Below are 15499 nucleotides of genomic sequence, written 5' to 3' on the forward strand. Positions count from 1 at the left end.
ACCGGCCGGTGAGTGTGCTGGCTGGGGGCGTACACTTCCCTGGGGTAATGTGTGACTGGCCGGTGAGTGTGCTGGGGGTGTACACTTCCCTGGGGTAATGTGTGACTGGCCAGTGAGTGTGCTGGCAGGGGGCGTACACTTCCCTGGGGTAACGTGTGACTGGCCGGTGAGTGTGCTGGCTGGGGGCGTACACTTCCCTGGGGTAATGTGTGACCGGCCGGTGAGTGTGCTGGGGGCGTACACTTCCCTGGGGTAATGTGTGACTGGCCGGTGAGTGTGCTGGGGGCGTACACTTCCCTGGGGTAATGTGTGACCGGCCGGTGAGTGTGCTGGCTGGGGGCGAACACTTCCCTGGGGTAATGTGTGACTGGCCGGTGAGTGTGCTGGCTGGGGGCGTACACTTCCCTGGGGTAATGTGTGACTGGCCGGTGAGTGTGCTGGGGGCGTACACTTCCCTGGGGTAATGTGTGACTGGCCGGTGAGTGTGCTGGGGGCGTACACTTCCCTGGGGTAATGTGTGACTGGCCGGTGAGTGTGCTGGCTGGGGGCGTACACTTCCCTGGGGTAATGTGTGACTAGCCGGTGAGTGTGCTGGGGGCGTACACTTCCCTGGGGTAACGTGTGACTGGCCGGTGAGTTGTGCTGGGGGCGTACACTTCCCTGGGGTAATGTGTGACTGGCCGGTGAGTGTGCTGGCTGGGGGCGTACACTTCCCTGGGGTAACGTGTGACTGGCCGGTGAGTGTGCTGGCTGGGGGCGTACACTTCCCTGGGGTAACGTGTGACTGGCCGGTGAGTGTGCTGGGGGCGTACACTTCCCTGGGGTAATGTGTGACTGGCCGTTGAGTGTGCTGGGGGCGTACACTTCCCTGGGGTAATATGTGACCGGCCGGTGAGTGTGCTGGCTGGGGGCGTACACTTCCCTGGGGTAATGTGTGACTGGCCGGTGAGTGTGCTGGGGGCGTACACTTCCCTGGGGTAATGTGTGACTGGCCGGTGAGTGTGCTGGGGGCGTACACTTCCCTGGGGTAATGTGTGACTGGCCGGTGAGTGTGCTGGCTGGAGGCGTACACTTCCCTGGGGTAACTTGTGACTAGCCGGTGAGTGTGCTGGGAGCGTACACTTCCTTGTGGTAACGTGTGACTGGCCGGTGAGTGTGCTGGGGGCGTACACTTCCCTGGGGTAACGTGTGACTGGCCGGTGAGTGTGCTGGCTGGGGGCGTACACTTCCCTGGGGTAACGTGTGACTGGCCGGTGAGTGTGCTGGCTGGGGGCGTACACTTCCCTGGGGTAACGTGTGACTGGCCGGTGAGTGTGCTGGGGGCGTACACTTCCCTGGGGTAATGTGTGACTGGCCGTTGAGTGTGCTGGGGGCGTACACTTCCCTGGGGTAATGTGTGACTGGCCGATGAGTGTGCTGGGGGCGTACACTTCCCTGGGGTAATGTGTGACTGGCCGGTGAGTGTGCTGGGGGCTTACAATTCCCTGGGGTAATGTGTGACCGGGCGGTGAGTGTGCTGTGGAGTTCTGGCTACAGATCACTACGTATAATATATATACAGCTGATCGCTCCGTTACTCCTGCCCTACAGACGCTCGCTGTAGATGCCAGGCCACCCTGTATGAATGTGGCAGTGCCGCCTGTGTGTATCATTACGGTGTGAGCAGAGGAATGGGTGCTGATCCCCGCGGCTGCACCATGGCGGTGATATCGGTGTGGTACAAGCTGGGACCCGCCTCATGTCTGGCGGTTGTTGCCCTCTATTTCTTCCCCTCCTCCGGGGCGGTCACTTCCACAGACAGGATCTGCTCATCTCCTCCGGGAGAAGGGCTGACTCTTATGAAGACCGTGTTATCTGCGGACTCTGACACTATGTCAGTGGGATCATCTTCTTCTGGTTTGAGGGGCGGAACCGGAGACCGACGGTGTACCGGTGATCCAGGAGGAACCGGACTGGATGTCGTGGGCTGTGGAGACAATGACACAAATACTTTGTACGCATTACAGTGAGCCACAAATAACCTCATTGCCTCAATGCCGGCTGTTGTGCCACGGACGGACGTGGTCTGTAACTAGCGGAACCGCATTCTGCCACAGTCCCCCCACAACGACCTGCTTATACCGTCTCCCCAGCCTCCTGCAGTCTCGCTTCTTACCTCAATGCTCTTCTTAACTTTCAGACGGTGCCTTAATTTAGAAAATCCCATTTTTTCCGTGGCTGCAAGGGCCGCTCTCAGCAGTTTGGGGGTTTCCGGCCTGGGCGGGATAATGTGCTGGAAGCCCTTCTGGGCCGGACCCTCGTCTTTGGGCTTGCTGGTGTTTTTAAGCATTTTCCTAGAGTAAGGAAACAGAGGCACAGTGTAGTAGAGAGGACTGGGGTACATGGCGGTAACTGTCACCGCCATCGCTGAAGGGCCGGAGCTTTCCTTCTGGCGTCGTGGATCTTTTCTGCTGGGGATTAATGGCCGACCTGAGAGGGAGACACTCACTTTGCTTTCCTGCGTAGAACCTTCTGTGACTCGGGGTAATGGGTCAGGATGTCACTCAGATCTTTCTTATCCAGGATGAAAAGGTTGGTGAATCCGTGCGCCACCACGTTCGCTGTACGTCTGTTACCGCCACCGACTGCCAGGAGACTGACGGAAGCAAGAAGATGGAGGTCACCAGCAAGTGACAGAGGCGACGACGCTCCCTACTCTCATTCCCCAGCACCCACCCAAGCGTCTCCTGCTTCATATAGATGTGTGCCAATACACCGATGGTGCGAGACGCATGGCGCAGCATAGGCGCTGTGTCACGGGTAGTGAATCCCGGAATTTCAGACCTTTGGCCAAATTTAGCGTCTGATTCACATCGTAGCTGCGCACAGCCGCTTATAGCGTTACTTATTAGTATTCCTGTATAAAGATGCAGATAAGCAAATGGCGGGAAGCCTGTCGCTGTTCACTCGCATCGGACCACCATATTGTTACACTGATTACACAGCAGCTGACAGCGCCAGTGCCCAACATACCCACATATTGTCCTTTTCTCACATTAGTGATGCGACTAAGAACAGGTCTACGTGTGCCCATCTGTGAGAGAGCTGGAGCCCCACAGCTAAATATATAGAGATATATAACACCATCCCAGCGTCATGTGAGGGGAGACGTCACTTCGTCCCAGCGTCATGTGAGGGGAGACGTCACACTGGCCCAGCGTCATGTGAGGGGAGACATCACACCGGCCCAGCGTCATGTGAGGGGAGACATCACACCGGCCCAGTGTCTTGTGGGGGAGACGTCACACCGGCCCAACATCATGTGAGGGGATACGTCACACCGGCCCAGCGTCATGTGACGGGAGACGTCACACCGGCCCAGCGTTATGTAAGGGAAGACGTCACACCGGGCCAGCGTTATGTGAGGGGAGACGTCACACCGACCCAGCGTTATGTGAGGGGAGACGTCACACCGGCCCAGCGTCATGTGAGGGGAGACGTCACACCGACCCAGCGTCATGTGAGGGGAGACGTCACACCAACGCAGCGTCATGTGAGGAGGTTATGTCACAATGTCCCAGGGGCACAGGGGGGCACATGGGAAGGGGGTTATATCACAATGTCCCAGGGGCACATGGGAAGGGGGTTATATCACAATGTCCCGGAGGCACAGGGGGGCACATGGGAAGGGGGTTATATCACAATGTCCCGGAGGCACAGGGGGCACATGGGAAGGGGGTTATATCACAATGTCCCGGAGGCACAGGGGGGCACATGGGAAGGGGGTTATATCACAATGTCCCGGAGGCACAGGGGGGCACATGGGAAGGGGGTTATATCACAATGTCCCAGGGGCACAGGGGGGCACATGGGAAGGGGGTTATATCACAATGTCCCGGAGGCACAGGGGGCACATGGGAAGGGGGTTATATCACAATGTCCCGGAGGCACAGGGGGCACATGGGAAGGGGGTTATATCACAATGTCCCGGAGGCACAGGGGGACATATGGGAAGGGGGTTATATCACAATATCCCGGAGGCACAGGGGGGCACATGGGAAGGGGGTTATATCACAATGTCCCGGAGGCACAGGGGGACATATGGGAAGGGGGTATGTCACACTGTCTCGGAGGCACGGGGGGGCACATGGGAAGGGGGTTATATCACAATGTCCCGGAGGCACAGGGGGGCATATGGGAAGGGGGTATGTCACACTGTCTCGGAGGCACGGGGGGGCACATGGGAAGGGGGTTATATCACAATGTCCCGGAGGCACAGGGGGGCATATGGGAAGGGGGTATGTCACACTGTCTCGGAGGCACGGGGGGGCACATGGGAAGGGGGTTATATCACAATGTCCCGGAGGCACAGGGGGGCATATGGGAAGGGGGTATGTCACACTGTCTCGGAGGCACGGGGGGGCACATGGGAAGGGGGTTATATCACAATGTCCCGGAGGCACAGGGGGGCATATGGGAAGGGGGTATGTCACACTGTTTCAGAGGCACGGGGGGGCACATGGGAAGGGGGTTATGTCACAACGTCCCAGCTCACCTGATTTCTCCAAACACAGATCCAGCCTTCAGACTGACCAGTATAGTCTGCCCGTCTGGTCCCCCGAGCACCTGCACCTGCCCGGCTTTAATGATGTACATCTCCCGCCCAATCTCCCCCTGCAAGAGACGTCATCAGTGTAAGAGCCTGATGATGAGTGTGCCCAGAGCGTGTGTGCCGAAGGGCGTGTGTGCCCAGGGCGTGTGTGCGGCAGGACGCGGGATTAGCATGAGGCAACACTGACGGAAAGGTGCAAATAATCTGCTTCAGTTATTACGTAGCACCAGGTTATTACATAGCGCCGGGCTATTATGTAGCAACAGTTTATTATGTTACACCAGGTTATTATGTAGGACCAGGCTATTACGTTGCACCAGGTTAGGGTATTACATAGTACCAGGCTATTACGTTGCACCAGGTTAGGGTATTACATAGTACCAGGCTATTACGTTGCACCAGGTTAGGGTATTACATAGTACCAGGCTATTACGTTGCACCAGGTTAGTGTATTACATAGGGCCAGGTTATTACGTTGCACCAGGTTAGGGTATTACATAGGGCCAGGTTATTATGTAGCACCAGGTTAGGGTATTACATAGGACCAGGCTATTACATTGCACCAGGTTAGGGTATTACATAGGGCCAGGTTATTATGTAGCACCAGGTTAGGGTATTACATAGAGCCAGGTTATTATGTAGCACCAGGTTAGGGTATTACATAGTACCAGGCTATTACGTTGCACCAGGTTAGTGTATTACATAGGGCCAGGTTATTACATTGCACCAGATTAGGGTATTACATAGGGCCAGGGTATTATGTAGCACCAGATTAGGGTATTACATAGGGCCAGGTTATTATGTAGCACCAGGTTAGGGTATTACATAGGGCCAGGTTATTATGTAGCACCAGGTTAGGGTATTACATAGGACCAGGCTATTACATTGCACCAGGTTAGGGTATTACATAGGGCCAGGTTATTATGTAGCACCAGGTTAGGGTATTACATAGGACCAGGTTATTATGTAGCACCAGGTTAGGGTATTACATAGAGCCAGGTTATTATGTAGCACCAGGTTAGGGTATTACATAGTACCAGGCTATTACGTTGCACCAGGTTAGTGTATTACATAGGGCCAGGTTATTACATTGCACCAGATTAGGGTATTACATAGGGCCAGGGTATTATGTAGCACCAGATTAGGGTATTACATAGGGCCAGGTTATTATGTAGCACCAGGTTAGGGTATTACATAGGGCCAGGTTATTATGTAGCACCAGGTTAGGGTATTTCCCAGTGCCAGTTTAGCACCAAGTTAGGGTATTGTGTATCTTCAGGTTATAGTATTAATGTAGCATCAGGCTAGGGTATAACATAGCACCAGGTTATAGTATTATGTAGTACCAGGTTATTACATAGCGCCAGGTTACAGCATCACATAATGCCATGTTTGGGTACAACGTGGTGCCAGGTTACTGTATTATGTAGCGCCATGTTACGGTATTACGTATTGCAGGCTAGGGTATTATATAGCACGTGGTTATCATGTAGCGCCATGTTACATGTACAACGTAGCACCAAGTTACGGTATTATGTAGCGCCAGGTTACGGTATTATGTAGCACCAGGTTAGGGTATTACATAGGACCAGGCTATTACGTTGCACCAGGTTAGGGTATTATATAGGGCCAAGTTATTATGTAGCACCAGGTTAGGGTATTACATAGGACCAGGCTATTACGTTGCACCAGGTTAGGGTATTACATAGGGCCAGGGTATTATGTAGCACCAGGTTAGGGTATTACATAGGACCAGGCTATTACGTTGCACCAGGTTAGGGTATTACATAGGACCAGGCTATTACGTTGCACCAGGTTAGGGTATTACATAGGGCCAAGTTATTACGTAGCACCAGGTTAGGGTATTATATAGGACCAGGCTATTACGTTGCACCAGGTTAGGGTATTACATAGGACCAGGCTATTACGTTGCACCAGGTTAGGGTATTACATAGGGCCAAGTTATTATGTAGCACCAGGTTAGGGTATTACATAGGACCAGGCTATTACGTTGCACCAGGTTAGGGTATTACATAGGGCCAGGTTATTATGTAGCACCAGGTAACGATAGTATGTAGCACCTTGTTACAGTATTATGTAGCGCCAGGTTCCGGTACTATGTAGCGCCATGTTAGGGTATTACGCACCTTCTTACAGACATAATCCCCCGGCAGGTAGACCACAGAACGGAGCCTCTTCAGCATGTCGTATATCATCTGCCGGTCACAGCCCTGAGCAATGACAGAGACACAGAGAAATCACCATCAGCGCGGAATCTGACATACAGCCTGGGCGACAGAATGGCGCCGCACTCACCTGGAACAGAACCACCTTGCTGACAATGTTGTAGTTCACATCGATAGCCAGATCCAACCTCATCTTGTCTGGAAGCTGCACCATTAGCTCTGACTCATCTGTAATATAACATTGTGCTACATGTAACGTGTTCTGGTCACCTCAGCAAGTCCACGGGAGACGCTGCTGGTCTGACACACACGGGGGATGCTGCTGCACACACATGGGAGACGCTGCTGGCCTGACACACATGGGAGACGCTGCTGCACACACATGGGAGACGCTGCTGGCCTGAAACACACGGGAGACGCTGCTGGCCTGACACACACGGAAGACGCTGCTGCACACACATGGGAGACGCTGCTGGCCTGACACACACGGGAGACGCTGCTGGCCTGAAACACACGGGAGACGCTGCTGGCCTGACACACACGGAAGACGCTGCTGCACACACATGGGAGACGCTGCTGGCCTGACACATACGGGAGACGCTGCTGGCCTAACACACATGGGAGACGCTGCTGGTCTGACACACACAGGAGACGCTGCTGGTCTGACACACACAGGAGACGCTGCTGGTCTGACACACACAGGAGACGCTGCTGCACACACATGGGAGACGCTGCTGGTCTGACACACATGGGAGACGCTGCTGGCCTGATACACACGGGGAATGCTGCTGCACACACATGGGAGACGCTGCTGGCCTGACACACATGGGAGACGCTGCTGCACACACATGGGAGACGCTGCTGGTCTGACACACACGGGAGACGCTGCTGCACACACACAGGAGACGCTGCTGGTCTGACACACACGGGAGACGCTGCTGGCCTAACACACACAGGAGACGCTGCTGGCCTAACACACACGGAAGACGCTGCTGCACATACATGGGCGACGCTGCTGGCCTGACACACACGGGAGACGCTGCTGGCCTAACACACACGGGAGACGCTGCTGGCCTAACACACACGGGAGACGCTGCTGGCCTGACACACACGGAAGACGCTGCTGCACATACATGGGAGACGCTGCTGGCCTGACACACACGGGAGACGCTGCTGGCCTAACACACACGGGAGACGCTGCTGGCCTAACACACACGGGAGACGCTGCTGGCCTAACACACACGGAAGACGCTGCTGGCCTGACACACACGGGAGACGCTGCTGGCCTAACACACACGGGAGACGCTGCTGGCCTAACACACACGGAAGACGCTGCTGCACATACATGGGAGACGCTGCTGGCCTGACACACACGGGGGATGCTGCTGCACACACATGGGTGACGCTGCTGGTCTGACACACACGGGAGACGCTGCTGCACACACACAGGAGACGCTGCTGGTCTGACACACACGGGAGACGCTGCTGGCCTAACACACACGGAAGACGCTGCTGCACATACATGGGAGACGCTGCTGGCCTGACACACACGGGAGACGCTGCTGCACATACATGGGAGACGCTGCTGGCCTGACACACACGGGAGACGCTGCTGGCCTAACACACACGGGAGACGCTGCTGGCCTAACACACACGGAAGACGCTGCTGCACATACATGGGAGACGCTGCTGGCCTGACACACACGGGAGACCCTGCTGCCCTGACACACACGGGAGACGCTGCTCACCTGACACACACGGGAGACGCTTCTGCCCTGACACACGGGAGACGCTGCTGGCCTGACACACACGGGAGACGCTGCTGCCCTGACACACACGGGAGACGCTGCTGCCCTGACACACGCAGGAGACGCTGCTGCCCTGACATACACGGGAGATGCTGCTGCCCTGACACACACGGGAGATGCTGTTGGCCTGACACACACATGGGAGCTTCTGAGGGGCACGTTACCTATGGGCCTGATTTGCACACTGACAGATAACATGGTAATGCCACATGACACCAGCGCAGATCTGAAATGCAGCATCAGATCACCATAGCGACCATCCCCACCCCGCCCTCAAACAGCTGCAGCATGGCAGATGGAGGCCTGCACATGTACAGCACGGTCCAGCAGGCCCTATATTTGTGCTGCACGTGCGGAGACAATGGGCACAGACAAGTACCAGGCACAGTTTCACTGTGGGGGCGCCCGCCATATTGCCACCTGTGTATGTATTGGGGGATCTTACCCACCTACTATACGGACATGCATACAGCTCTACGTACATCTACTGTGTACTATCCGCCCACCCCATAGTGGCCAATCCCAGAAAGCTCCATTATGGATGGCCATCGATCACTGATGCCCAGAAACTATCGATGGAGATTTGTACAGAAACCCAATAGTTTATGTACAAATCCGATGTTTAGCGTCTGCGCCTGTGCAAAACGGGGCTCGCGATATCGCTCGCAGGCCAGTGTCAGCCGCAGCGTGATTGACATGATGCAGCGTTTGGGGAGCAAAGAGGGAGCAGACACCAGCACCGTCCTTCCAAACGCCTCGCCCATGTTTTATAGGCTTGCTGGGCCCAGGGCATGCATTGAACGCAGACTTTCTGGAGCCAGCTGTCTGGATCCTATGGCCAGTCTGAATTAGCTTCAGCTTGTGCAGACTGACAGCAGTCTCCTAACGTCTCAAGTCACAACCGATGGTCACAATGGTGATCCGAGGATGCATCCTCAGACGCACCATCCTCAGACGCAGCATCCTCAGACGCACCATCCTCAGACGCAACATCCTCAGACGCACCATCCTCAGACGCAGCATCCTGAGACGCAACATCCTCAGATGCAGCATCAGATCTCAGAGCTGCACGCAGGGGGCGTCTATCTCCTGCAGACGCCTCCTGCTGCATATGAACGTTACAGTATTTGCACGGCATTGCACAGCTGCTTCCCTGCGGCCGGGCTATTTCATACACATTGGAATTAGGCTCAGAGTGCTGCAGCTGCAATGCATACTCCCGGCATAAGGGAGCTAGGGAAATGGAGCAGCAATTGTGTCATTGTGGCCCCTCCCCCCACTATATAAAGCCATGGTTCGCAGCACTGTGCCACGATGATGAGATTCATCACCTACTTCACTTGGGCAGCGGCATCTGGCTCACACTCCGCTGAGTGCAGGACATTATGGATAGTCGGTATGCTGGTGCTGTGGTCAGCAATGAGCCTCAGTGCAAGGCTACACACGCCGCGCCATCAGAGCCACTTACAGCATGGCGGCTGCGATGTGCAGTCACGTGGCACTGGCATAGGCATTATTTCTGTGACATTGCTGTCTATGATGGAGTCTTACCCAGCATGCCTTGGGACTGCCAGGTGTATTCGTACCACTTTTTTACACGGCTTTGCACGGGGCGTGGAATCTTGTAGCAGTTCATGTACTTTATGGTGCTGTCCATACAGCTGCGGTAATACGTCTGTCCAGCAGTGGCTGCGCCCACCACATCCCTCATCTGTACCAGGGAAGAGAGAAGCCACCATAACATATGCCGCTCATACAGAATGGCAGTAGTACCATAGTGGGGGGAGACAAACAGACGTCACTAGTGACACATACAGGTCACAGAGAATGGCAGTAGTACTGTAGCAGGGGAGACAGAAAGAAGTCACTAGTGACACATATAGGTCACAGAAAATGGCAGTAGTACTGTAGCGAGGGAGACAGACAGATGTCACTAGTGACACATATAGGTCACAGAGAATGGCAGTAGTACTGTAGCAGGGGAGACAGACAGATGTCACTAGTGACACATATGGGTAACAGAGAATGACAGTAGTACTGTAGCAGGGGAGACAGACAGATGTCACTAGTGACACATATGGGTAACAGAGAATGACAGTAGTACTGTAGCAGGGGAGACAGACAGATGTCACTAGTGACACATATGGGTAACAGAGAATGGCAGTAGTACTGTAGTGGGGGAGACAGATAGATGTCACTAGTGACACATACAGGTCACAGAGAATGGCAGTAGTACTGTAGTGGGGGGAGACAGACAGATGTCACTAGTGACACATATGGGTAACAGAGAATGACAGTAGTACTGTAGCAGGGGAGACAGACAGATGTCACTAGTGACACATACAGGTCACAGAAAATGGCAGTAGTACTGTAGCAGGGGAGACAGACAGATGTCACTAATGACACATATAGGTCACAGAGAATGGCAGTAGTACTGTAGCAGGGGAGACAGAAAGATGTCACTATTGACAAATATAGGTTACAGAGATTGTCAGTAGTACTGTAGTGAAGGAGACAGACATCACTAGTGTCACATACAGGTCACAGAGAATGGCAGTAGTACTATAGTGGGGGATACAGATAGACGTCACTAGTGACGCATTCAGGTCACATAGAATGGCAGTAGTACTATAGCAGGAGAGACAGACGTCACTAGTGACACATATAGTTTACAGAGAATGGCAGCAGTACTATAGCAGGGGAGACAGAAAGACACCACTAGTGACACATATGAGTCACAGAGAATGTCAGTAGTACTGTAGCGAGGGAGACAGACAGATGTCACTAGTGATACATATAGGTTACAGAGAATGGCAGTAGTACTGTAGCAGGGGAGACAGACAGATGTCACTAGTGATACATATAGGTTACAGAGAATGGCAGTAGTACTGTAGCAGGGGAGACAGACAGACGTCACTAGTGACACATACAGGTCACAGAGAATGGCAGTAGTACTGTAGCGAGGGAGACAGACAGATGTCACTAGTGACACATATAGGACACAGAGAATGGCAGTAGTACTGTAGCGAGGGAGACAGACAGATGTCACTAGTGACACATATAGGTCACAGAGAATGGCAGTAGTACTGTAGCGAGGGAGACAGACAGATGTCACTAGTGACACATATAGGTCACAGAGAATGGCAGTAGTACTGTAGCGAGGGAGACAGACAGATGTCACTAGTGACACATATAGGTCACAGAGAATGGCAGTAGTACTGTAGCGAGGGAGACAGACAGATGTCACTAGTGACACATATAGGTCACAGAGAATGGCAGTAGTACTGTAGCGAGGGAGACAGACAGATGTCACTAGTGACACATATGGGTAACAGAGAATGACAGTAGTACTGTAGTGGGGGAGACAGACAGATGTCACTAGTGACACATACAGGTCACAGAGAATGGCAGTAGTACTGTAGCGAGGGAGACAGACAGATGTCACTAGTGACACATATAGGACACAGAGAATGGCAGTAGTACTGTAGCGAGGGAGACAGACAGATGTCACTAGTGACACATATAGGTCACAGAGAATGGCAGTAGTACTGTAGTGAGGGAGACAGACAGATGTCACTAGTGACACATATAGGTCACAGAGAATGGCAGTAGTACTGTAGCAGGGGAGACAGACAGATGTCACTAGTGACACATATGGGTAACAGAGAATGGCAGTAGTACTGTAGCGAGGGAGACAGACAGATGTCACTAGTGACACATATAGGTCACAGAGAATGGCAGTAGTACTGTAGCGAGGGAGACAGACAGATGTCACTAGTGACACATATAGGTCACAGAGAATGGCAGTAGTACTGTAGCGAGGGAGACAGACAGATGTCACTAGTGACACATATGGGTAACAGAGAATGACAGTAGTACTGTAGTGGGGGAGACAGACAGATGTCACTAGTGACACATATAGGTCACAGAGAATGGCAGTAGTACTGTAGCAGGGGAGACAGACAGATGTCACTAGTGACACATATAGGTCACAGAGAATGGCAGTAGTACTGTAGTGGGGGATACAGATAGACGTCACTAGTGATACATATAGGTTACAGAGAATGGCAGTAGTACTGTAGCAGGAGAGACAGAAAGACACCACTAGTGACACATATAGGTCACAGAGAATGGCAGTAGTACTGTAGTGGGGGAGACAGACAGATGTCACTAGTGACACATTCAGGTCACAGAGAATGGCAGTAGTACTGTAGCGAGGGAGACAGACAGATGTCACTAGTGATACATATAGGTCACAGAGAATGGCAGTAGTACTGTAGCGAGGGAGACAGACAGATGTCACTAGTGACACATATAGGTTACAGAGAATGGCAGTAGTACTGTAGTGGGGGATACAGACAGACATCACTAGTGACACATTCAGGTCACAGAGAATGGCAGTAGTACTGTAGTGGGGGATACAGATAGACGTCACTAGTGATACATATAGGTTACAGAGAATGGCAGTAGTGCTATAGCAGGGGAGACAGACAGATGTCACTAGTGACACATATGGGTAACAGAGAATGGCAGTAGTACTGTAGCAGGGGAGACAGACAGATGTCACTAGTGACACATATAGGTCACAGAGAATGGCAGTAGTACTGTAGCGAGGGAGACAGACAGATGTCACTAGTGACACATATAGGTCACAGAGAATGGCAGTAGTACTGTAGTGGGGGATACAGATAGACATCACTAGTGACACATTCAGGTCACAGAGAATGGCAGTAGTACTGTAGTGGGGGATACAGATAGACGTCACTAGTGATACATATAGGTCACAGAGAATGGCAGTAGTACTGTAGCGAGGGAGACAGAAAGACACCACTAGTGACACATATGAGTCACAGAGAATGGCAGTAGTACTGTAGTGGGGGAGACAGACAGATGTCACTAGTGACACATATAGGTTACAGAGAATGGCAGTAGTACTGTAGTGGGGGAGACAGACAGATGTCACTAGTGACACATATAGGTCACAGAGAATGGCAGTAGTACTGTAGCGAGGGAGACAGACAGATGTCACTAGTGACACATATAGGTCACAGAGAATGGCAGTAGTACTGTAGCGAGGGAGACAGACAGATGTCACTAGTGATACATATAGGTCACAGAGAATGGCAGTAGTACTGTAGTGAGGGAGACAGACAGATGTCACTAGTGACACATATAGGTCACAGAGAATGGCAGTAGTACTGTAGCGGGGGATACAGACAGATGTCACTAGTGACACATATAGGTCACAGAGAATGGCAGTAGTACTGTAGCGGGGGATACAGATAGACGTCACTAGTGACACATACAGGTCACAGAGAATGGCAGAAGTACTGTAGAGGGGGAGATAGATTTCTCCATGCTACAGGGCCAGTGAAGTTGCCATGCTACAAGGCCAGTGAGGTAAATTGCCATGCTACAGGGCCAGTGAAGTAAGTTGCCATGCTACCGGGCCAGTGAGGTAAGTTGCTATGCTACGGGGCCAGTGAGGCAAGGTGCCATGCTATAGAGGCCAGTGAGGTAAGGTGCCATGTTACACGGACCAGTGAGGTAAGCTGCCATGCAAAACAGTGAGGTAAGGTGCCATGCGATAGAGGCCAGTAAGGTAAGGTGCCATGTTACAGGGGCCAGTGAGGTAAGTTGCCATGCCAAGGGGGCCAGTGAGGTAAGGTGCCTAGCACCCAACGCATGTGATATTACAGTTACACACAACTTACCTGACCAATCATCACAGACTCCAATGGTAATGAGGGTCTTCACGGCCCAGTAATAGCAGCGGATGTAACTGCGGGAACAGATAATAACGCTGGACACTGAAGGAACGGCCAATAATCAGATATAAGAAGAAATCAGGACAGATGTGAGATAAGGAGCATATTTACCAAATCCCATAACTCACCAGGAATAATGCACAGTACAATGGTGATCATTCCGAGTTGTTCGCTCGCTAGCTGCTTTTAGCAGCATTGCACACGCTAGGCCGCCGCCCTCTGGGAGTGTATCTTAGCTTAGCAGAATAGCGAACGAAAGATTAGCAGAACTGCTAATAAATAATTCCTTGCAGTTTCTGAGTAGCTCCAGACCTACTCCTAGACTGCGATCACCTCAGTCCGTTTAGTTCCTGGTTTGACGTCACAAACACGCCCTGCGTTCGGCCAGCCACTCCCCCGTTTCTCCAGCCACTCCTGCGTTTTTACCTGGCATGCCTGCGTTTTTTAGCACACTCCCTGAAAACGGCCAGTTTCCGCCCAGAAACACCCACTTCCTGTCAATCACACTACGATCACTCGAGCGATGAAAAAACGTCGCTCGAGCTTGTGCAAATCTCCAAAGTTTTGTGTTAAATTAGTGAACGCATGCGCGCTGCGTACCATGCGCATGCGCATTTTCCACCTAATCGCTGCGTTGCGAAAAACGGCAACGAGCGAACAACTCCGAATGACCACCAATATCCTCACCAAAACTCCCTATACTGCAATGCCCAGCTTTACCTGCTGGTGTCACTAGAGGGTAGAAGGAGCGGTGATACACCCCCTACCATTCCGTTTCCTGCTTACCAGGGCTGTAGTGGTGGGATACAGGTGGGTATCAGACAGTGGAAAGGTCGGCCAGGAGGAGTGAGTGATGCATAACATGTCCCTGACACACCACACTATGTTGCCCCAAGGCCCACCTGTCCATGTGGGAGCAACGCAGAACCGGAAAAGAAATACAGACAGAGGATACCCTGGTCAGGACCACAGTTGATAAATAGAGGGTCTTCTAATGAGTTATCTAGGGGCAGGGTGCTTCCGCAGGGCCAGGTTCCAGTCCCCGTTAGTGGCACCAAGATCTGAGGAGCAGGCTGGGTTGATTTACATCTAGCGGATATATTGCCGAAATCATGACAGTGCCCACAAATCACAAGGTCATTACAT

At 52.6% G+C, this 15499-nt stretch overlaps 2 protein-coding genes across 2 annotated transcripts in view; both read right to left on the reverse strand.

The window, feature by feature from the left end:
* Positions 1–1374: 1374 nt before the first annotated feature.
* On the reverse strand, positions 1375–14311 carry LOC134969700 (cyclic nucleotide-gated cation channel beta-1-like). Its single transcript, XM_063945821.1, has 8 exons — positions 14300–14311; positions 10137–10296; positions 6908–7005; positions 6739–6822; positions 4535–4653; positions 2489–2635; positions 2156–2333; positions 1375–1966 (listed from the first exon to the last, which is right to left on the reverse strand). The coding sequence occupies exons 1-8, from the start codon at positions 14309–14311 to the stop codon at positions 1760–1762; spliced, it is 1005 nt and encodes a 334-aa protein (XP_063801891.1). The 3' UTR covers positions 1375–1759.
* Positions 14312–14315: 4 nt separating this feature from the next.
* Positions 14316–15499, reverse strand: part of LOC134968787 (cyclic nucleotide-gated cation channel beta-1-like) — a gene marked incomplete at its 3' end in the record, with an annotated part of 109791 nt that continues 108607 nt past the window's right edge. Inside the window, exon 6 of the mRNA XM_063944271.1 lies at positions 14316–14367. Within this exon, the coding sequence (XP_063800341.1) occupies positions 14316–14367 (52 nt within the window). The remainder of the gene's footprint in view (positions 14368–15499) is intronic.

The sequence above is a fragment of the Pseudophryne corroboree genome, chromosome 11, assembly GCF_028390025.1.
Source record: "Pseudophryne corroboree isolate aPseCor3 chromosome 11, aPseCor3.hap2, whole genome shotgun sequence".
Taxonomy (NCBI): domain Eukaryota; kingdom Metazoa; phylum Chordata; class Amphibia; order Anura; family Myobatrachidae; genus Pseudophryne; species Pseudophryne corroboree.